The sequence below is a fragment of the Cibotium barometz genome, chromosome 60 (genome assembly GCF_041138505.1).
Source record: "Cibotium barometz isolate CiBa-2024 chromosome 60, ASM4113850v1, whole genome shotgun sequence".
Classification (NCBI taxonomy): Eukaryota; Viridiplantae; Streptophyta; class Polypodiopsida; order Cyatheales; family Cibotiaceae; genus Cibotium; species Cibotium barometz.
Genome location: NC_141105.1, coordinates 36,596,834 through 36,621,786, shown reverse-complemented (window position 1 = coordinate 36,621,786; position 24,953 = coordinate 36,596,834). Strand labels below are relative to the sequence as shown.

Here is a 24,953-nt window from a genome sequence, read left to right as displayed (position 1 = left end):
TTCCTTTGATCCACATGATGAAGAATAGGACCCACATTATCTTACAAAAACACTATTGCCATGGCTATGTGGATGGGCAGTAGATCATGATTCCCTCGATTATACTATAAAATTTCCTATCAATAATCCCAAGGACAATCTTTCAAGATTAGTTTTTTATTTCTACATAGAAGTTGGAGATGGAAGCGAAAGCTGTGACAATGTATACTTATTTGATTAAAGAAGATTTTTTGTACACTATGTATTCAATATGTAATCACTGAAATCTATATGTGATTGGGGTAACCTTTAAGTTTTAATCTATGCTTCATCATACACCATATGTAATATCTCTATGCATCATCATACACTATATGGTTTTTGACATAGAGAAGCATCTTCTTACTAGCACTTATTTTAGAGGTAGTATTCCACTTTTCTACCACTGAAAAGTGGTAAACTACCACTGACATCTATATGTGATTGATGTAACCTCTAAGTTTTAGTTTATGCTTCATCATACACCACATGTAATCTCTCTATACATCATCATAACTATGGTTTTTGACATAGAAGCATCTTCTTACTAGCACTTGTTTTATAGGTAGTATACCACTTTTTTACCACCCACTGAAAAGTGATAAACTACCACTGAAAAGTGGTATACCTAAGAAGAATCATCATTCACTACATGATTTTAACTTGGAAGCATCTTCTTACCAGCACTTGTTTCAGAGGTAGTATACCACTTTTCTACCACACTGAAAAATGATAAACTACCGCTGAAAAGTGGTGTAGTATCATTGAAAAATGGTGTAGTACCACTGAAAAGTGGTATTCTTAAGAAGAAGAATCATAAACTACATATTCTTAAACTAAAAAGCATGATCATCTAGGTATAGAAAACTAAAAAGTATATGACATATTTGAATTATAATTTAAAGGGCATGCTATTGTATATTGCCTCATGGATTTCAGAGGAAAGTTGAAACACATTTCTTGGACCATCTAAAACAAGTTCCATTGGGAACTTTATAGCCCTAATCAAATGGGAATATATGAAAACTTTATAGCCCTAATCAAATGGGAATATATGAAAACTATTGGCTTATTATCCCACAGCTCATACAAGTCTGCTCTTAAGCTTTTTGTACCAAAGGCCCTTGACCATATAAGTATTTTTCTCAATATTTTTACCCCATGCATCATTTCGGTCCTTAGTTGTCAGCTTCTTGTTTGGCACACTTGAGAATGTAGAAGTCAACAGCCTCTTTGTTAATACCTTCAAGAGGGACATCAAAATTGTCTCCCACTAAAAGAGCATCACTTAAGGTGTCATAATGGCCTACATAAGTAGAGCTACGAAACTCCTCCTCATCATCTAAAAAGTCATCACTTAAGGTGTCATAATGGCCTACATAAGTAGCGCTACGAAACTCCTCCTCATCATCTGAAAAGTCATCTTGCTGAGAATCGTTTATCAGCAGCAAACTGACTCCAAAGTGTGGTATTGCCACATCACTTAAGGTGTCATAATGGCCTACATAAGTAGCGCTACGAAACTCCTCCTCATCATCTGAAAAGTCATCTTGCTGAGAATCGTTTATCAGCAGCAAACTGACTCCAAAGTGTGGTATTGCCACATCTCCACATGTGACCTATTCTTACATCTTCTCCATTACCCATGCCTACAAGGAAAACAAAAGCATGATAGCCTTTTTGTGTGTAATGCACAAGTGTTAGTCTTAGAATATCTATTCACACAATGCATTGATCTTGAGACCTTCAATGTCTTGCAATCCCATTGAAGGGTTCTCTGAACATCACCTTGCTTAACTTCTCAAAATACTCTACTCACTTCCTTCTTCTGCTTGTTATAAATAGTAGTTGCTCCACTACTAAGATGCATCCTTAGAAAAGCAATAGCTTTAGCTACACAAGTCAAGGGCATGTTGTTTGTCTTCAACTACTCACATGAATTAGAGCCCTTTTAAAATAATTATCCCAACCCCATCATGTTCCCCCTTCCCATGTCTCAAAAAAAAGAGATTCCAAGTCATCTCCATACCCATGAGATGCCAATATGTACCTACAAAGTAAAATGGTCGCTTTGCTTCAAACGACAAAGCTGCACCATCTGACCATACCCAATGTTTCTTAAATGTCATCCCTTGATTTTCTAACCACTACGCATGTAAGAGGAAACAATGTTGCACAAATAATGTGTCATGTTGTTTATCATCTGAGATAAAGAAATGCATGGTCTTATTTATTGCACCTGATGCGATGCAAAATATGTAATTTGCACAAAAATAGTGACCTGCTTAGTGAACCAATGCATCGATTGAATTTCGTTCTGCTCCTTGAAGGAGTAGTTCTCCACGAAGTCTACTACAAAGACAACTACATCATCTAGAATCTAGGAGTTGCAGTCCTTGAACTGCTAGGCTTGCCACCTGAATATGAAATTATGAATGATGAACTTTCTCAAGTGGTCTTGGTACACCTGTAGAAGATCTCTAGGTATCATTTTCTTATGGGAAATTTCTTTGATAGTGCTCTTCTTGCCTTCATTTTTCGATCCAATAGTACCTACTATATTTTCAATGACCTTAACAGATACTTGCATACTCTACTCATCAACTTCTCTTGGACAGATCTACATTTTATCTTACACCACATACTTCACATGTTCCCGTTATTCATTTGTACCTATGGAAGCTACTTCCTGGAGGCATTGGGCAGAGTATACAATCCCAAAGATTTGTGATACTCTTAATTGTATTTTTTGATGCAAGGCATCCATTGTTGGAATTTCCATCAGATTGAAGGCATACAGTGCAAGTGCAAAAAATCCCATGGATTGCAAATTTCTGAGTATGTGTGTGATTTACTACCTCATTTAGAAAAATCATATATACATGCACAATACAACAAGTGTAGCGATCCCTTAGTTTCCAGACAAAGAAGGGTTTCAAAGACTCAAAACAACGTTGTGAAATTTGAATATCTGGGTACTTTCCCTTGAACCTTAAATAAAGTTCAACCTGGAATTATGTTTATAATGTGTTAGATATACAAACCAATATCTAGAATAATTTAAATAAGCTTTTAAATTACCCACCATGACTCACCTGAGGCTCCTCTATGGATGTTTCACATATGAACATCTAGCTAGTCTTTTACTACAAACATCTTTTTTGTTGGGGGACACCCTTGTCTCATCCATCCAGAATTGAAATGCTATATCTTTGACATCTTGAATGATGTGGGTTTTTCGCCCATCATGTCTGTGACATGTGGACACATGCAATGATCCATCATCTTTGTTTGCCACTATTAACTGATGCTTGGCTGAATATAAATTTCTTTTGTGGATCCGTATAATCTTGGCATCTTCTGGAATGCTCATGTCAATAATTTACTCCCTACTTACACCAATCACCAATACCAAGAGAGCTGATTTCTTCATGAAAAGCTCATATTAAGATCTTCATACCTTAACATGATTTAAAGTATCGCAAATGTTTCTTAGAATAGCTGATTCCAATTTCTTGGGTTTTTGGCTAGACTGCATGTTCTTAAAATAAGGATGTCGAAGAAGTTGCTAAAATATTTTCTTTCTAGTACTTGTTGAAAAGATGTAGGGGAAAAGAGAGCTTGAGCTCTTGCAAGCACACACACACTCACAAAGCCCTAAAAGAGAGCACACAAGGTGAGAGGCTGAAAATCTTCTTCTTCTTCACACAACACTCAACACACCATATACAAAGATAAGAGTACATAACCAAATATATACTAGGGTTCTCTATAGTGTGAACCCAACTAAATGAGCTGGCGCTATAACTATGCCAGTCTTTAGAATGGCTGTCACACAGCCTGTCACCCCACTGGCCGCATATCACCCATGATCTCACCAACCATGCTAGTGGTGTAAGTGTGGGGCCTATCTCCCAAGCGGGTCATCAGTGTCCACTGCCTCACTAGATGAGCTCGATATCTCAACACTCCCCCTCGAGCTCAACTCCATCTCATGTACACCAAGCGAAGCCCTAAATCTGCGGAGCTTCTCTATATCCAATGCTTTGGTGAAGATGTCAGCGACCTGATCCTGTGTGCTGACATAAACAAGGTCAACGTCTCCTGCCAAAACCTTCTCTCTGACAAAATGGTAGTGGACCTCTATATGCTTCGTGCGAGCATGAAAAACTTGGTTCCTAGCCAACTGTATACTGCTAATGTTGTCACAGAAAATGACAACTTGTCTATCCCTCTGATAGACCCAAATCTGCAAGTAGCTTTCTCAACCAAGCTACCTCACATGCTGCCATAGCAGCACCTCTGTACTCAGCCTTCTGTACTGGATAGAACGATCGTAGGTTGCTTCTTGCTGCTCCAAGTCACAACAACAACACTCCCCAAAGAAAACCAAATGTCTGTGTCTGCAACAATTCCTGAACCATTTGCAAACATCGCAGCACTCACTTCAGGCATGTTTACATTCAATGTAAACTTTCTACCCACTCTGTTGCCTTTTGCAACCAACCTGCACTTGTCTTTAAAGTCTTCAACATAACAACCATCAAGGTTAAACCGAACCTGCAAACGCTGCTCAATCATATGGCCAGCTGAAACCAGATTCTTTGTTATGTTCGGAACATGAATTCGGAACATGAAGTACATCTACAAGGTACTTCACTTTGCCATCCTGCATAGACAATGGCACCTCTCCAACATGGGCAATTGGATGAGCAATGTCATCCCCTGTTTCCACAAAACCTGGTCTTTCACGGTTTTTCATCTCCATGAACCACTCCCCATAACTTGTCATGTGGTTTGAATCAACATTTTCAGACATGGCATTAACGACATGCTGCATAACAAACAACTTTTCATTATCCTCATTGTTTCTTCTCGAGGATGCATAGTTGTTTTGTTGCAATTTCCCATTTTGCATGTCAGCTTGCTTCTTATGAGACAATCTACCTGCACATGTCCAGGCTTACCACAATAAAAGCATCCATGTGTATCATGATACTGCCTTTGACAATTTCCACGACCTCTTTGACTCCCCCTGCCTCCTCTGAATTGGCCTCTTCCACCTGCGTGTTGTTGTTGTTGTGAATTCTGGGATTGTTGTTGTTGCTACTACTGGCCATAATTCTAATTACCTATTCGGCCACCTCCTTGGCTGCATCCACGGCCTCCTCTACCTCGTCCTCTTCCTGAACTTGTGTAGAAGGCCTATTGCTCTGAACTGTTTTTGTTTTGTGAAGATTGTTGGTCTTCACCCAAGCTCTTCTCTTCTATAATGAACATAGACACCAAATCTGTGAAATCGGGAATGTTTTCCTCAAGTCTGAATAGACGTCTTGAACGCCTTGTATTGTGGCCCGAGACCACGTAGACAGACTTCCACCTTATCATCATCATCTACATTCAACAATACCCTTGATCTTCAATGCATAGTCATTCACAGACATACTCTTTTTCTCCACAGTATGAAGTTCATTCTTCAACTATATCTTTTGTGCCTTGGTATTCGTTTCATAGAGTTTTACCAAGGTGTCTCGCACCTCCTTGGGGGACTTGGCATCCTGTATGTGCCCAATCATGGTGTCCTGTATACTGATAGAGAGCCAATACATAACTTTTCTAGCTCCTTGGTTCCAATCCTTGAACTCTTTCACATCTGCAGACAGCAGTCACATTGATCTCCGGTATCTCCGGTGCCTCTTCATGCTCACCTTCTATGTAGTCCCAATAACCCTTTCCCATCAGGAAATTTGTCAATCTGAACCTCCAAGAAAGGAAGTTGTTCTATGTAACCCTTTCCCATCAGGAAATTTGTCAATCTGAACTTCCAAGCATGGAAGTTGTTCTTGTCAAGCTTCTCAGCAACAATATGGTTTATGCCATCATTTGACATCTTGCCAGAGACACACAAACTTACTAGAAACAGCACTCTGGTGGTTTGTCCCCTACATAAACTGCTGTATTTTCTGCAGCAGTACTATACTACACTCAAATGTCACAACCAGTGACCTCAATGTGCATACATACACCCAATGGCAACTGTTGACCTCCTTGCAGCACGCACAATGTATGCACAACCAATCTGTCTTCCTATAGTTCTTAAAACAAAATTCTGCATAGAATTGATGACTTACCTGCAGTGCTCGAAATCGCCTGCTTTTTGAAAAACAGAGGTCCCAACGCACCCGAAATGAGTTTTCGGTCCAAAAAAGTTTGTCCGATAGTGTCCAATAGGACACTATAGTGGCCCTATAGCTTTACTCCCGCGAAGAAAGCTCCTCAATCAGAGATCGTTTGCCGGTGCCTCCCGTAGAGCTCCCGACAAGGGTGTAGTCTCGCCAACATAAAAATAGGGAAGAGTAGATGAAGCTCTTACCCTCGTACTGCTTCATGTGCTTCTCTTGCTTGCAGCTCAGCCCTTAGCATGAACCAAGCTTTGATACCATGAAAAGATGCAGGGGAGAAGAACCTATATACCTCATATTTTTACTGCTTCTCAACAAAACCGTGAGGCTAAGATGCATAAACCTCATCATGAAATTCACCATTTAAGAAGGTACTCTTGATATCCAATTGATGTACATTCCAACCATGATGCAATGCTGATGCAATAATACACCTTATCAAGTTTCCATCATCATCATAAGTGATCTACTAGTATAGCCATTTTGGTTACATTGAGTGGGCATTGACAACACCTACAGGTAGTTGGGATATTTGCATCTGTGTTAAAGATTAGTTATTTGCCGTAGTGATGTATCTGGGGGGATGCTTTCCATTGAGGATAATCTTGATGAGACCATTGTTGTAGTCCTATATGATGCACCATGTATTGGTCACCAAAAGGCTTTGGAATGTTATTAATTATTGGCATTGAGGCATAATTCCCTATCTCATCAGCACAGTACCATAGTTTAGGTACTTTGGATGGTGATACAAATTTGCCTCTGCACCTCCCATAGTAGAACAAGCTAGGTAAGATGGCAAGGGTTCACATGAACATGCATTAGCGGCACTTTCAGTGAAAATGAGAATTATTTCTCATATTTTCTTATGTAAAACTCTGAAGGTTTTATGCTCGGGATGAGCTTGATGCACTTTACCAGGTGTGTAATGAGGCACAAGTGGCCTACTTGCATAAGCAGTTAGAGTTAAAGCATATAAATGAGGGAGATTTAATGAGGATGAGCTCCTCACAAGGATTAAAGATCTTAGGGAGAAGATGACATGTACTGATGAGGCTTATCTGGATAGTTCTTTGGTATCTATTATTTTCACAACTCTACTAGATTCATACCAAGGTTTTTCATCTACACTTTGGCTCGTTGATGAAGGGTTACCCCCAATTCCCTTACTTTTGAGGATTTGATTGTAGTGCTCTTGCAAGAAGAGAAATCTCAAAAAAACCAAACTAGTATGCATGTGGGAGATCATGCATTTTGTTGCTAGTCAAAAAGATAAAGGGAACGCCTTTTCTCAAGGTGGCAACGTCCTAGTCTTTTGGAAACGATGCCGAGAAGGGGGATGATAAGGCTAAGAAGAAAGGTAAATGCAAATACTATCAGAAGCCAGGATATAACAACAATGAATCCTAAAAAAGATTGTAGAAGGAGAAGAAGAAAGAGTCTGGCATGTCTGATGCATTAGCACCAAGTGCTGAAAAGAAGGAGTCAGCAAACTATGTACATGATAATAATTAGGCATTCATTCTGCACTATAGTTATGATCCTTCTATACATGATGTATGCATAATGATAGTTATGATCCTTCTATCCATATCAATGATAGATCAACATGTGTGGTTCTTTGATAATGGCGCTAGAAAACACATTACTTCTCAACATGATTTATTTTCCTCACTTGAGTTTGCTTTTCAACAACAAGACGGAATAGTCACATGTGTAAAACAATCTTTGTATCTAATAAAAGTAGTTAGTAAGGTTGTTATCACTGCTGTAAATCATGGGATAATCACTCTGTCAGAAGTCTTGTTTATGCCATGCTGCATAAAAAAGAACTTGTTGTCAATGTCTACCATTGTTAGGGTAGGCCTAGTGGCAATGTATTACAAATTGCAAAGTGTAGAGTGTGGAAATGATACTTAGCAAGAATCCAAAAATCCATGATAATGTTAACGATGTTGAATTTGTTGAAGATAAACTCAAAGGTATGATGTTGAAGATGACAATTGCATTGTCTGCACACAAAATGCTAGTGCTATTGTGTAGAAAACCCAAAATCAAATAAAAACAGTTCGAACTAACACTTCCCTAGGATGCTTATGAAAACCTTACACCATGTGAATGAGCATCAAAATTCTCCAAAGTGTAGTTAATATAACACACTGTATACCTTCTCCAACTAAGAGGATAGCTTAATCTGACATAATCAAAAGAGAAGCTCAAGGAGAAGATAACATGGGGGTGAGAGCCAAGAGAACATGCTCAAAAGAGAGTAGCTCAAAAGAGAAGATCTAGGAGCTCAAAAGAGAGTAGCTCAAAAGAGAAGATCTAGGAGAATGTAACAAAGGGTTGCAAGCGAGAACCTACTTTGATTTACCAATTGTTGGAGTGGAGATCAATGTAGCAACATGCACAAAGATGAATCCCGTGGTAGGAGATGATTTATTCATGGGAGTATTTAGATTTTTTGGCTTGAAAGAGAAGTTACTAGTCAAATGATCAATGCCACACTTTTTACGCCATCTATCTAATGGTGGTGGGTTGGCAATTATTGCTTCTGCATTAGCTCTCATTGGGAAATCAGCCACTCTTTGAGGGCCTTGACATTTAAGGGAGCTCACCTTTTGTAGTTGTTGCTTTTGCATTAGCTCTCATTGGGAAATCAGCCACTCTATGAGGGCCTTGACATTTGAAGCATGCTAAGGGAGCTCACCTTGGCACATTCATGTTTCTTGGTCGATAAGGTCCTAATGATAGTTGTGTCAATGTTGTCAATTGGTGTGTATCTACTACTAGTATATCAAATATCCTGGTTGGGCAGTATGGTGTTCACCTCTTAGTGGGCTTCCATGAGTCAAGGTATTCAGCATAGAAATCAAGTTGGTTAAGAGGTTCATTAATGATTAGCTCAATATTGACTAGCCTGTTTAAATATTCCTTCAAGTCCTTTGTTGGTCATAGTGTTTGCTATATCCTCAACACTCTTGGATGCTTCAACCATCTTTGAATCATTGCTCTAGCTCTTAGAATTGGACATTCATGGGTTGTGGTTACTTTTACAAAAACCACACCATGTTACTTTACATCTAGGAGCTAAATAAGGATGGAATGTCTCTCTTGGAGCGGCTTTAAATATTCCTTCAAGTTCTTTGATCAAAGTGTTTGCTATATCCTTGGCACTCTTGGGTGCTTCAACCATCTTTGAATCATTGCTCTTAATGTTAGGCTTGGTTTTGGTCAATGATTTTGACCTTAGATTGTCTATGGATGGGAAGATAGTAAGGTTTTCATCAAAGTTTATGGCATCTAAGCTCGATGTCTCTTGGCATACACAACATATCATGTAGTTGTTTTCTTCTAAATCCTTCTAAGAATAACAAAATTAGACTGGTTTGGCTCGAGTTTTTCTTAGAAGTATAGATAATCAATTTGATATCTCGGGAGGTGCACTACTAAGAAACCCTTTGTATCACGTGCATTCAAAGGGTATTTAAAAAACCCCTTACTTTTGAATTTTTCATGAATAAAATGACCCCTTTTTCTTTATGGACTTACGATTTTTTTTTCCAAAATCGATTAAAAGAAACCCCTTCTGTAAATAGTTACATTCACGATTAGTTATTACTTTTGCAAGTGGAGGAAAGCTCACCTAGTCCACACACGAGGGGGCTATGCAACTATCATCACAGATGATGCACATCCCAAGTTAGAGGATTTTGGAATAGAGCCGGATTGGAGAAAGGAATTCTTAACAATTCCAGATTCACCAACTTATATCTGAATATATAGCCAAGTCTATATGTGTGCATCACCAACTCAACAAGTCAACCCATTGTACATGCCACTAAAGAGAAGATGGACTCCATTGGAGTTTCAGGAGGCCAAGCAGCACGACTCACATGTCTGTTACAACTTCCCAATCTTCATGCCACAGCCTTTAGAGACATATGGGAGAAAAGAAAACATATGCTCACTTGGATACAGGCATGGTGCCGTATCCCAGACCCAGCAATCGTGGTCAGTGTTAGATTCTTAAAATTGCTCGTGGTCCTGATTGAGCAACCCAAAGAGCCATATGATGGATATGAAACTGAATAACTACAATTCGACATGAATTAAGGTCCATCTGACAGGGGCATCTGACAGGGGCATGATGCTGTACTATTATCGCCTACGATCTTCCTGCCTACATGCATGCTAAATTCGAGGACATGGTGGACACAGGGTTTTGGCGAGCACATTCAGCATTCAAAAGAACCCTCAAAAAGCTTCAATCATGCCAAAACTTTTACCGTCATGAGTTCGGTGACTAGGTCTTTCGACCTAGATAACAGGTTCTAAGGACAGAACCTACATCATGTAGGGGGGATGTTAATCCCATTTTCGATTAACAAGTATGCTCCTCCAATTGAGGACATTAATAAGTTTCATGAAAAGGCATTATAAAAGTTGTACATTATGAGATATTGGCCACCCAAGGCCTTAATGAAGTAAGTTTTGGGCGCCCAAGTGTGAATAAGGGCCAAATGTATATAAGGCATTTTCTCATAATGAAAAGACACAATTACCCTTTGTGCTATTGAGAGCTCTTCCTTGTGTCTTGAGACAGATTGAGAGAGAGAATTCTAGCATTTGTGCCTCTTCTATGCTTGTATGTTACATGCTTGTGTGGGAGAGTGATTGCCTTATATGACGGTGTGAGCGACTCTACAATGACAGTGTGGAGGTGGAGCTTGGAGGTTTGGAGCTTAACAAGTGAGCTTGGAGGCCTCAAGGGACTCAAGTTCGAAGCATTGGTAAGTGCCCTAGGACAGTTGTGTTTTATTGCTCTTCCTTTAGGTGAATGCATTGAGTTCCCTCTTGGAGGTGTGGTAGCCCATAACAGGCCCTTCGCTTCTCACATTTCCATTGCTTCTTGCTTGGAAATTTGCACCACCATTTCTAGTTACATGATCCTAAAACACAATAAAACTATCACAAGTGAAAATCAGTTTTGCAAAAACAAAGAGGTTTAGGGTTTAGGAATGTAATTACTTGTCATGCTTACCAAGCATGTCCTCCAGTAATAACAATATATCCTTCGTCTTGCATCCTTTCAAATAGAGTTTCCAAATCCCGTTGTAATACAAAATCATATTCATCTTGCATAGGGGGCAGTCCATTGCTTCAAGCTATAAACATACAAACAAATGAACATTTTAGAAAGTTTTTATTTAAGATAACCTTCTTTAATTAAAAGATAAGATAAAATTTGAGCCTAATATAATATTGTTGAGATATCGACGACTCCTTCACATGTAATATCGCGCCACAAGTTATTTGCTATCTATCCAAGAAAAAACATAAATACTTAAAACTCTTATGCATATGGCCTTATGCTTCTTAGGCATGCATAGGAAGCTACCGGCATGCCTAGGTAACTACTGGCATGCCTAGGAAGCTACCGGCATCATGCATAGGTTGCTACCGGCATGCCTAGGTTGTTCTACCAACATGCATAGGAAGCTACTAGCATGCCTAGGTTGCTGCCTGCATACATAGGAAGCTACCGGCATGCATAGGAAGCTACCGACATGCATAGGTTGCTACCGGCATGCGTTGGTTGCCACCGGCATGCCTAGGTTTCTACTGGCATTGCATTGGAAGCTACCGGCATACCTAGGTTTCTATTGACACGCATAGGAAGCTACTAGCATGCCTAGGTTACTACCGGCATACCTAGGTTTCTATCGACATGCATAGAAAGCTACTAGCATGCCTAGGTTACTACCGGCATGCATTGGAAGCTACCGCCATGCATAGGAGGCTACCGGCATGCCTAGGTTGCTACCGGCATGCCTAGGTTGCTACCGGCATGTATTGGAAGCTATCGGCATGCATGGTGCATGGAGTATGGAAAAAATAACAAACCCTATCACATGTAATAGCATAAGAGACGAAACATACAAGAAAGAGATCTCTTACCTTGTGAAGCTTGTATGTGTTGAAAACCTACAAAATTAAACCAAAATAAGAAAAAAAAAGTATTAACAAACCCTAATCTTAAAATCCCTAAAACTTACAAACCTTAAAAACATGTGAAAGCATGACAGAAGAAACATACAAGAAAGAGGTCTCTTGTGAGGCTTGTATGTGTTGAAAACCTACAAAATTAAAGCAAGTTAAGAAAAAAAAAGTATTAAGAAAAATCAAGATATCTTACCATATAAAGCTTTAATGGAGAGCTCTTAATTAGGGAAAAAGAATAAGTAAAAATACTTGTAATGGTTAAGCTTTAAAATAATAAAGGAAAAGGAAGAAAAGAAAAACTTAAAAGAGAGAAAAGAGAAAGAAATTACTCATAAGAAAGCTTTCATGGAAAGCTTGTTTGCATAGGAGATAAATGAAAAGAGTAGACATACCTTGCTTGAGCTTGAGGAGGATAGGGTAGGAGAGGTAGAAGTGATAGATAAGGCATAAACCTGCAAAAAAAATTAGAGTATAAGTTTACTGTATTTAAAAGATAAAACTACATGGCGGTAAAAGAAGGGGCATAAAAAGCGGGATATTTTTACAGTATAGCAGCATTTTTTGTTGCTATTCGACAGTGAAATTTCACTGCAAAAAGCGCTGCTTAGTAGCGAAAAAATACCGCGGAGCAGCGATAAATCGCTACTTAGCATCATGAAAATCCCCGATATTTTCCTTCCAAAAATTCTGCAAGAACGATGCTGTGCTCGTTCGCGATATTTTGTGGTGGTGGTGGTGGAATCTACATCATGATCACACCACCACCAATATCATCATCATCACCACCAATATCATCATTTGGTGCATTTATACATGGGATACCTTCATGTCCATTGGTAGGTGGTAAATTATACTCTATGTCTTCCATTTTCTCATTGACATGTGCATCTTGCACTCCCACCTCTTCCATAAGCTCCTCAACATCTTCGTCTTAGAAAATAGTCTTTGAACGAGAAACAACTTGTATAACATACCACCACTTATTATTGGCATGCATCTCTAGTTGAAACACAACCTATTAACAATGAGGGAGACCAGGTGTTAAGCATGAACATATAATTAACATATGAGGGGGACCAGGTGTTAACACTAGTTCTGTAATTGGACACTAAAGTGTCCTGAGGACACTTTAGTGTCCTGTTTCTCACCAAAACTTTGGAATTTTTTGGGGAACCTAGAAACAACATTTCTACACCTTCTTTCAACCAGAGGTCGGTTAAAAGTAAAAAAAAAAAAAAGGGGACTTTTCATGATGTCAAAACACAAGCTATATTAGAAATTTGACAAAAAACTCTAACTTGAAATTTTCATTGAAATTTGAAGCTGTTTTGTCAAAAATCCCATAAAATGCCTATAACTTCTTGAATAAATCATGTTTTTCATGTTTGTAAAAGTCAATTGGTAGAACTTGGGGTTTCAAAACAACACAATCTCCTTTAGGTCCTAGTTCCTAAGCTACTTGTGAACTATAACAAAAATCTCATAATTACCAAGATGCTGAAAAAGAGAAAAATTTTGGCCTTCCAAAGGTACTTCCATAAAACTAGGGTTATATTAGTGCAAATTGGCAATAAAAAATGATTATATAGTTCAAAACCAAGTTAATACATTTTTTTTGGGGTCCCAAGCTCAAGTAAATCTTGCTACTTGAGCGCTATCTTAGTTTTTCAATCGTGCTACATTTTTCAAAATTTCTAAATTCTCTCTCAACAACCATGAAACAAAGGTTTTAGGTGCCCAAATTATGTTTGTACAATGTACCTTAGCGGAATTATTCTATACAGACAAAATGTTGTAAGTTTACTAAGGAATGTAATGCGTATGACTCAAGAATCTAAATCCAGAATTTTTGTTGTGTGCAGTTTTGACATTTTAAAACAATTAATATTTGTAGCTTACTAAGGGGCTTTTACATATAACTTTAAGATCTCAATGGATAGAGTAAGCATTGTATCACCTTAAAAAACTTGCAAACACATTAAAACCATGTATTGGTTTGGATACAAATGGATGCTAAAAAGTGGTGTATCAAACACACACAACTTCCTACTATTTTAGACACTCTCAATTGAATTTTATTTCATGTGAAACTTGGCAAAATCTTTGACACAAATATGAAATAATTACTTGGAATTTTTCACGGGGCTTATTGATTTTTTCTCTAAGCTTATAAGGCAGTTTTCTCATACCTGAGTTGCAGTCTCATGCAAGTCCTATTTACGGGTGTAATTCCTTATCGTGCCAGCATCCAAATTGCAAGGTTAAATTTTTTAAAGACACACTAGGTCACATATTCAAACTCCTCAAGAGGGATTTTGAATATGTCTTTCCTAGCGCAAGTAGCATTTTATTTGCATTGTCTGAAAAAGGACACTTAAGTGTCCTTTTTTGGTACCAAACTAATGTTAAGCATGAACATATAATTAAGTATATAATGAGTAATTTTTTATAATGTTGTAGTAGCTCTTCACAATGTTCAGGTAATACAAATGTGTCATGCTCCCATTTCCAAAATTTTATAAGTCTATTTCCATGATCCCACTTGGACGCCTTCTCACAGTTGCTTGAGGACTATGACACACCACAACCTTGAACCATTTGACATCCAATATGAAGATGTAAAATTTCCTATATCCAACCTTGATGATAAAATCAATCATGCCACAATAATCAAGAATTCTCTCATATACTTACTCAAAACTTGCCGTGACCCCATAGTTTTGTGTATTTCTCTTAGAGTGAATTGTACTTGTACAAAAATGCTTTCCTTTCGAACCACATAGCGTTGTAAATGGTACACTACAAGCACACTAAATAAACAATATATACGATAACTATATGAAATTAATGTTTTATATTGAGAAGATATGTACACACACACACACACACATGTATATGTATATATATATGTTATGTATGTATGTATACACATGTACATATATACATACATATATATATATATATATATACATATACATATACATGTACACATATATACATACATACATACATAACATAACACACACACACATATATATATATATATAACATATATATATACATATATACATATATGTATATATGTATGTGTACACGTATATGTACATATATGTATGTATGTATGTATGTATATATGTGTACATGTATATGTGTGTGTGTGTGTGTGTGTGTGTATATATATATATATATATATATATATATATATATATATATATATATATATATATATATGTATGTACATATGTACATACATAACATATACATATACATATATGTGTGTGTGTGTGTGTGTGTATAGAGAGAGCTTAGAGAGTGATGATTGATGAAGTGGCTTGTGTAGTGGATCAAAACTTGCTATGTTACAAAACCTTAATGCACAATCGAAAGTTGGTTATCCACAAAAAGATACACATCTTATATGCACATATAAGAGAGGCGAACATTATCAAATGAATATACATATTGAATTCCATCAAATGAATTCTAAAGAGGATTCACTTGAAATACTAGGACGATATGATGCCCTTATTTTAGTGAAACAAACCTACATGCCATAGTGTGTTCACATCTCATCACTATGTGTGTGTGTGTGTGAGTATATTATATCTCATGTTAAATCATCGATTCAAGAGGATCGAAAGATCCAATGTGGAATTAATCCACATTCGATCTTTGGATCCTCTTGAATCGATGATTTAACATGAATGTTCACTAAAGGGTTTTATAATTCACACTGGGTATTTGGGTCTTTCTTTAGACTTCTCCTCCTAGGTGCCATGTTTATACCCCTCTTTCTCCCCTAGTTGTCTTTTCACCCCCCCCTCTCTCTCTCTCATTCTCTCCCCCCTAGTTGTCTTTTAAGGGCAGTTTACTTTTTAATCACCTTTTTTTTGGAGGAGGTAATCTAAGCTATAATGTTCCTCCCACCCACCACTGAAATTTGAAGGACAACTCTAACCTTCAATTTGAGGGCCATAAACTAGCTTAACCTTCTAAAATTATCTAAATATGTATGTCTAAAATTTAGAGAGATTTTTTTTAAAATTTGGCTGGAACTAGATAGAACAACACATACCCTACCTGCCACCGCTTGCAAAGGGGGGGCTCGAACCCATGACCTCTCTCTACGTTCGGTGGTCCCGAACTTAGAGAGATTTTCAAAACAATGGCCTTCTTTTTGCAACCCCCTTGATGCTCTATGAAGGCTTGAAATTTAAGCATTGCCCCCACCATGGGGTGTAGGCGCACATGTAAAGCCGTTTGATTCTATCTGATGTGAAAATCCTTTCTTTTCGATAGTGGCGGTTGGTCCGGCCGCCCTTCCTTTAAATAATTCACGTAAAAAAACACGGCGCCCCAACTAGGCCTAGAAAAAAATTCATCGTGCGTCGCCTTTTGTCATTCTCTTGTGCCTGAACTTTCAACGTGAAGGCCAAGAAAGAAATCGATATTGTTTCTTTTTTTTCTTTTTTTGGGCTTGGCTGAAATCAATATTGTTTTTAAAAATCCATCATTCAGTCGCCTTTTGCTACTAATCTTTTCAATGCCTTAGAATAGAGCTCACCACTGTGATATTTAGGTGTGCCCTTCAGGCTTCAGCTTCACATTAGGTTTGCGTTGATATTAGGGAAGCTTCATCTTCTCATTGGACTGTGCAGACTTCGAAGATGGCAAAGTGGGCACTCTGTTGTGCCACCGTAATTACGGTGTTGGCAGCCATGCGGGTGGCAGCAGGTGAGAGTTGATCTGATCAGCGGGCATGTGCAAAAATTGAATTATTTGCCACCACTTAATTTTAATCTTAAATCGATTTAGCGATTTATTAGGGTACCCGTGATTGATTATGCTGCAGCTGCAGCCGACAATTGCTCTACAGAGAACATCGTCATAACGCAGACGCAGGTGTCCCGCGGCCACCACCCGAGGTGGCAGCTGGAGGTGAGCAGCACATGCGACACGTGCGATGCGTCCTTAGTGGAGCTCAGGTGTCCCGGCTGGGTGGAGGGGAAAGCCATCGAGGGCTTTATGTACCTGGTGGAGCTGGTCGGCCCGGACCTCTGCCTAGTTGGCGCGCCCGTGGGCGTCCACCAGCCCTTCACCTACACCTACAAGCAGCCCGCCGGCATGATCAACCTCACAGTCGCCACCGTCGAATACACCTGTGGTGGTGGTAGCGGTGGCAGCGGCAATGGATTGGTTCTCCATTAGGGTTTTGTGTAGCCAATGCTAAGAGTTTTGGGAAGAAAATAAACCTTATAAAAATCCTCCTCACCACGAAAAGGCAATTTTGAGCAAACGTTTTCTCCATAGTTTCATCCAATTATTAATCTTTTTGAAAAATGGGAGGAAGTATTTTTTTTCCTTCTGCTCTGTTTCCCTCCACGCTTCCAAGTCCCCCAAGTCCGAAGCTTTTCTTTAAATGCTTGCCTCATGCTGCATCCCAGGTCCTGAGTCCCAAGCTCCAGCCCCCAACATGTGAAAATTTAGGAATTATGGGGACTCAAATTTCACCTTTCTAAAACTCATTGTATATGGAAAGGAAGAATGTACAATATGTGTGGTGTGAGAAGTATAAAATAAAGGAACCATGGGAGGATATACAACCATTTAGCTTGGTGCCATTTAGAAGAACATGCGCTCACAAGAACACAAATCTCCACATGTGCAATGTTGTAGTGAAAACGAAATTCAAAAATGCCGCAATATGTTGTTGTTACGAAGGATAGGCAAAAATAGAGTCATAACTTGCATGAAATTGATGTATTTCATTGCTAAAGAAAACTTCAAAAATCATGAAATACAAAAATTTATGCAATTTAGCATATAAACTTAAACTAGATGCAATGCCATGCACAAATGATTATGTTAGGAATTTTGATTACATTTACATGCGTGAAACTGACCTACACTATATATTACACGAGAGAAGTCGGATTTCTATCCCTTGACCTACAATTTGGCCTTAAACTTAAACACCACGTGAACCTTATATTGGTAGTGTGATATTTTTGCATCTCTCACAGTTTTTCCCATATAACTTTGTAAGAATAGCAATTGGGAGGAGTTCCCCGATCATGGTTGTACTTCGCGGTTCTATTACAAATATAGAATGGTAGACATACACATTGTTACATGTGTCACTCGAGATCCACATGAGTGTGCATGTGAATGTAATTCTACATTCACCCTCTGCTAAGAGTAGGGAGTTTTATTCCTAAGTGTTGAGACTAATTGGGATCTCTTATTCATGTGCACTCCTAGCCTCTAGGCTACATAGTATACCAATATCTCTTATTCATGTGCACTCCTAGCCTCTAGGAGAATAAATCAATTCTCTAGTGCAAAACTTAGGCTTCTTCTCTTATTCTCTTAACTTCTTGCTTGATTATAGTGTGCATGCTTGCTAGCTTGATTATGTTGCACATGCTAGTGTTTGTGATTGGAGTGTGTTGAGTGTGCATGCTTACCGGCTTAAGTGAGGGTGTGATTGATCGAGAGTGGAGAGGAGAGTGGTTCAAGCTTCCTCGCTTAACCATTGCCTTTTGGAAGGATTACTTAGAGGATTGAGAGTAGAGGAAGGGCTCAAATGAAGAGGGATTGACACACCTCTTGGCCTCTTTTGCCTCTTTAATTGAGACTTTCAAGATCCAAGACAACTAAAGGTTTAGTTGTTATCACTATGATTCCTTGCAAGAGAGCAAGAAGGTTCTTAACACATGAACAAATGGCATCGCTGCCAGCAAGTTCAAATTAGTCTTGGATAAGGAAAGGAAGAAGAGGTATCATCTACTCAAAAATCTTCTAACTTTTCTCTCTATCTTTCCTTTAGATGCAAATCATTTGTTAAATGTTAGGGAAATGTGTTCTTGAGTAGGATTTGAGTGATTATGTATGTGATTCGTGTGTTTGGGAGTGGATTTATGTGACTAGAGTAGGCTGTCTTTCTAACCTTAACCCTTTGTGTTTTTTGTTGTGATTAATTTGATTTGGTCTCTTTATTGTCTCACGGGAGTGAAAGCTTTCTTGGGTGTGATTGAGGTAGGTTATTTTTTCACTTGGTTGATTTCATCATTACCACCATGAGCGCTAGCCTTATAAATTAGTGTACACGAGCATTTTTTTATTTTTTGTTTAGATTAGCTTAATTTAGGCATTAATCCTTGTAGTCATTGTTTTTAGTAAAATTAAGTGTAAAATCATGGAATTGGAGTGTTGCTTAGCAGCACTATCATGTAGAAAAACCAACAAAACATCAAGAAAAATCTTGAAAAATCCAAAATCCTAAAAAATGTGCTTTTTGCTCACTAGAATTTTTGGATCATTAGCCAAGATTGTCCAGCTTTCGGATCACTGCATCCACATCTGTTGGACCAAAGTTAAAAAGTGTCTAATGAGGGATTGTCAGTGGTAAATAATTCTCATTTTCATACAGGAGAGTTGTAAAAAATGGGGGTTATTAAGGTACCAATCAGATATTTTCTTGTAAGAGAGTATAAATTTGTGTAAAGCCCTCTCCTATACTTGGAAAGTACACCAAAACTAGTGCTAATAACCACCATCTTAAATGCACAGAGCTAGAGGAAAATAGATCAATATTGTGGAACATAAACCTTGGAGAACTTCCACAAGTGGGATTGGAGTGCCAGATATTTATAAGTGAATCATCCAGAAGGGCAGAAAGGGCTCAAGTAGCTCACAAAACTGGAGAGAGGCAAGCCATTAGTAAAAATGAAAGGGAATAAATTCAAAATCGAACAACCTATGAAACCTAAACCTATGTGATATGGCACCATGGTTATCACGAGACTACAAATGTTCTAATCTACATTGACTGAAATGGGGTGCTCTTGGAGTGATGGTCACTTCTAGTAGTGCAAGGGCATGAACCAAAGATCATAGACAACCCAAAAGCCCAGGGGATTCACTCACAATAAAGGGGGATGTCACCTGCATATATGAACCTCAAGAAAACCCCCTATATATGATGATCATAAGATGATAACACCCCCCCTATTTAATCTTATAAAGATACTTTTAAAAATGACTATGTCATCCCCCTTCCTTATATCTATATTTTCTCTAGCATTTACACACCCCCTCTCCTAAGATTAAATTATGTTACTTTGAACCTTATTGATCGGACATAAGTAATTCATGCATGCTATCAAGAAATAGATGTTAAGTACTAGGAATTCATCATTGTAACCACACCCCCCGGAAGCCCCCTCCCTTGACTTAAATTTAAGATTTAGTATTCACCTCAATACATGGCCTTAACCCTACCTTATAATCTTATGACTCATTTCAAAAACCCTTCTCTTGTACACTCACATGATATCTTAAGCTTTCTAAGAGTGAATCCCCTAGGCCCAAAATTCAGCATCACTTTGTGTGATGGACATAATTCTATGTAAATCCAGAGGAAAAACTTGGAGATATATGTGTATATCCCCACACAAGACTCCTCCAACATTCGATCATTTAGTGTGCAAAATGGAGCACAAGGACCTCATAGACTCCACAAAAATTCATGAGCTTGCATGGAGTTGAGACTCAACCTCCAAATGTAATACACATATTCTTCCCAGGGAGTGTTCAAGTAGACACGATCAAGGTGATATAGGCCTCAATATGAGGATGCCCATGGCAACCCTCAAGGGGTTCACTATAAGTAAACCCTCTGTATCATGTGCATAAGGCCTATTTTAAAAATCCCTTATCTGTGAATTTTTCATGAATAAAACATACCTTTTTTCTATTGAGCCTGTCATGAATACCCCCTTTAAATGGTACCCTTTTATATGTAAAAAATGTGTTAAAAAAGGGATTTTAAAAATCCCTTATGTTGAACCTGCGTGCTACGCTTACATATTTATGAGTGGACGCCCCCGAGTGGCAACCTCTTTAACATCACCATTTTACTCAGGGATGGGGACAGGAACCATAAGTTTTTGGATGCAACACCAATGATCAAATAATGTATGCGGATGACGATGGTAATAATACATCCCAAGAATGGTAAATAAAGTGTGAAGGATAGAAAGGTCTCGGTAGGGGGAGTCTTACCATCCAATATAGATGTAGAGCATAAAACTTTGAGGCTAAATGAAGTGAGGAAAACTCGTAAGGAAATCACCTCAAGATCAAGAAGCACAACACGATGGGTGAGAGGATAATTTTCATTCTATTCCACAAGGAAAATGACCCTCATACTCGAAGCCAAAGCCAAGATTCCCTTCACATTAAACCCTGTACTGGAGGAATATTTGCTTCCATTGAGATGAGAACCATTAAGCTAGATCCTTTAGAAAGAACCATTAGGCTAGATCCTTTAGAGTTGAGCTAGATCCTTTAGAAAGAACCATTAGGCTAGATCCTTTAGAAAGAACCATTAAGCTAGATCCTTTAGAAAGAACCATTAGGCTAGATCCTTTAGAGTTTTTTTGGTAATGCTAGTTGAGCTAGTAGTACCAATCCAATTAGAACAAGGAACCACAAGAGTTGAGAGCTAGGAATATAGAGCTTCAAGTGTACCAAAACAACTCTAAAATCACCATATATGGGTACCCAATGATACATTTGGGCTTTGTACCCCCTATACTGGAGGAATGTTTAGCTTCCATTGGGATGAGAACCATTAGGCAAAAGCCTTTACAAAGAACGAGATTGGTAATGCTAGTTAAGACAATAGTACCAATCCAATTAGGACAAGGAACCACAAGAGTTGAGAGCTAGGAATATAGAGCTTCAAGTGTACCAAAACAGCTCCAAAAGCACCATATATGGGTACCCAATGATACATTTGGGCTTTGTACCCCCTGAGCAACCAAGAGAAAGATCTATTGGGACACTAGCCTATGGTCATATAGGACCATCCTATACTCAAGTACCTCCTAGAGTGGAACATATGCACATGACTTCTAGTGGCTCTCGAGCCAATAGCAAAGAGAACTAATAGAAATTGGGCCCATGACTCATAGATCCTAGGAGATGAGAAGAATATAGATGTTTTTCTAGCACTAATCATACCAACAAGGCGACCAAGAGAGAAAGTGGAGTATGGCCATCCCAGGACAAGACCCTCTCTCTCATAGCCAAGCTGATTTTGAAGTTCAACAAAATGGGAGATACCTATACAACCATTTGGCTGCTTTCAAGAAATTTTGTACAGTATAAAGGTGACCAAACATCAAAAAAAGATAAGACGCTTTTGGCTTAACCTTAGAAAATAACGCTTTGCACCTGGTTTCAAATGCTAGAAGATTTGTAAAAGAGAAACCATGGAAGACTTGGAGCTAGCGTTTACAACACAATTCTCCAATACATGTGTCAATTATAGCTCTATAGCTCACCTATATCAATTAAAGAAGCTTGAGCACAAAATCGTGAGAGATTATATCAACCTCACAGGGTTCACCTAAAAATATGTAAGTATACCATGTGAGTTCAAATGAAGGGGTTTTTTAATTCAAAATTTAAAGGTAAATTTACATAAATACATTTACAGAAGGGGTTTTTTTAATCGATTTTGGGAAAAAAAACCATAAGTCCATAAAGAAAAAGGGGAAAAAAACCATAAGTCCATAAAGAAAAAGGGGTCATGTTATTCATGAAAAATTCAAAAGTAAGGGGTTTTTTAAATACCCTTTGAATGCACGTGATACAAAGGGTTTCTTAGTAGTGCACCTCCCAAGATATCAACTTGATTGTGTATACTTCTAAGAAAAACTTGAGCCAAACCAGTATAATTTTGTTATTCTTAGAAGGATTTAGAAGAAAACAACTACATGATGTGTTGTATGCCAAGAGACACGAACTTAGATGCCATAAACTTTGATGAAAACCTTACTATCATCCCATCCATAGACAATCTAAGGTCAAAATCATTGACCAAAACCAAGCCTAACATTAAGAGCAATGATTCAAAGATGGTTGAAGCACCCAAGAGTGCCAAGGATATAGCAAACACTATGATCAAAGGACTTTAAGGAATATTTAAAGCCGCTCCAAGAGAGACATTCCATCCTTATTTAGCTCCTAGATGTAAAGTAACATGGTGTGGTTTTTGTAGAAGTAACCTCAACCCATGAATGTCCAATTCTAAGAGCTAGAGCAATGATTCAAAGATGGTTGAAGCATCCAAGAGTGCTGAGGATATAGCAAACACTATGACCAAAGGACTTGAAGGAATATTTAAAGCCGCTCTATGAGAGACATTCCATCCTTATTTAGCTCCTAGATGTAAAATAACATGGTGTGGTTTTTGTAAAAGTAACCACATCCCATGAATGTCTAATTCTAAGAGCTAGAGAAAATAAGTGGTGTGGGTATTATAAGAGATATGGAAATCATGAATCAACCACCTTCTACCATGTCAAGAGTGATGAGAATGATACGAGTGATAGCTTTGTCAATGCACCCTCAACCTTTAACTTTACCACCCACCAGTGCCACCTTTCTCAACCAACCCTGCCAAGAACAACTCCTACAAGGCTAGTCAAGATTGAGCTAATCATTAATGAACCTCTTGAACCACTTGATTTCTATGTTGAATACCTTGACTCGTGGAAGCCCACTAATAAGAGGTGAAAACCATACTGCCCAGCCAGGATATTTGATACTAGTAGTAGATACACACCAATTGACAACATTGACACAAATAGCATTAGGACCTTATCGGCGACCAAGAAACATCAATGTGCCAAGGTGAGTTCCCTTAGCATGCTTCAAATGTCAAGGCCCTCATAGAGTGGCTGATTTCCCAATGAGAGCTAATGCAAAAGCAACAACTACGAAAGGTGAGCTCCCTTAGCATGCTTCAATTAGCATGCTTCAAATGTCAAGGCCCTCAAAGAGTGGTTAATTTCCCAATGAGAGCTAATGCAAAAGCAATAAGTGCCAACCCACCACCATTAGATAGATTGCGTAAAAAGTGTGGCATTGATCATTTGACTAGTAACTTCTCTTTTAAGCCAAAAAATCTAAATACTCCCATGAATAAATGATCTCCTACCACGGGATTGGGAATTGCTAGTGTAATGTGTCCGTCTTCTTCTTTGGAAGATGAAAAGGAGGTTTCATTGAAGATCGTGGTGGACAAGGGCCCAAGCTAAGTAATTGTAAGATCAAGAAGCCCTATCCACTACATCTTCTATATTAGAACCCCTAAGATCAAAAAAGGAAAAGAAAAAATAGGGACCATAACCAAGGGAAGGCAACATCATTGCCAAATAAGCTTACAACATAATGGGCCAGGGTACTTTTTCCCCGAGTGTATGTACACACTCTTAAGAGTGTGTAAGAGGCCTCGAGGGGTTCACCTGAAAATATGTAAGTTTAGCATGTGAGTTCAAATGAAGGGGTTTTTAATTCAAAATCTTAAGGTAAATTTATAGAAATTCATTTACAGGGGTTTTTTAATCAATTTTGGGAAAAAAAATGTAAGTCCAAAAAGAAAAGGGGTCATTTTATTCACATGAAAAAGTCACAGGTAAGGGCTTTTTTAAATACCCCTTGAACGCACGTGATACATAGGGTTTCTTAGTAGTTCACCACCTGAGATCATGTCACTTCACTTGTACTTCACTCATTTTCATCAACCTACTTTGAGTGTTCTGCTTCCATTTACTATCTCTCCTTGCTTTCATCATCTTTGTGCATGTTGCTACATTGATCTCCACTCCAACAATTGGTAAATCAAAGCAGGTTTTCTTCGCTTGCAACCCCTTGTTATATTCTCTTTGCTTG

At 38.4% G+C, this 24,953-nt stretch overlaps 1 protein-coding gene across 2 annotated transcripts; it reads left to right on the top strand.

Annotated features, from left to right (window-relative positions):
* Positions 1 to 16,634: 16,634 nt before the first annotated feature.
* Positions 16,635 to 17,820, top strand: LOC147605305 (uncharacterized). Of its 2 annotated transcripts, none has more exons than XM_086794115.1 (2): positions 16,635 to 16,940; positions 17,065 to 17,820. In XM_086794115.1, exons 1-2 carry the CDS (start codon positions 16,874 to 16,876, stop codon positions 17,412 to 17,414), a joined length of 417 nt encoding a protein of 138 aa, XP_086650241.1. In that variant the 5' UTR covers positions 16,635 to 16,873; the 3' UTR covers positions 17,415 to 17,820. The 2 variants fall into 2 exon arrangements, with proteins under 2 accessions (XP_086650241.1, XP_086650240.1); XM_086794114.1 differs by having other exon boundaries at positions 16,663 to 16,940; positions 17,059 to 17,807.
* Positions 17,821 to 24,953: the final 7,133 nt, after the last annotated feature.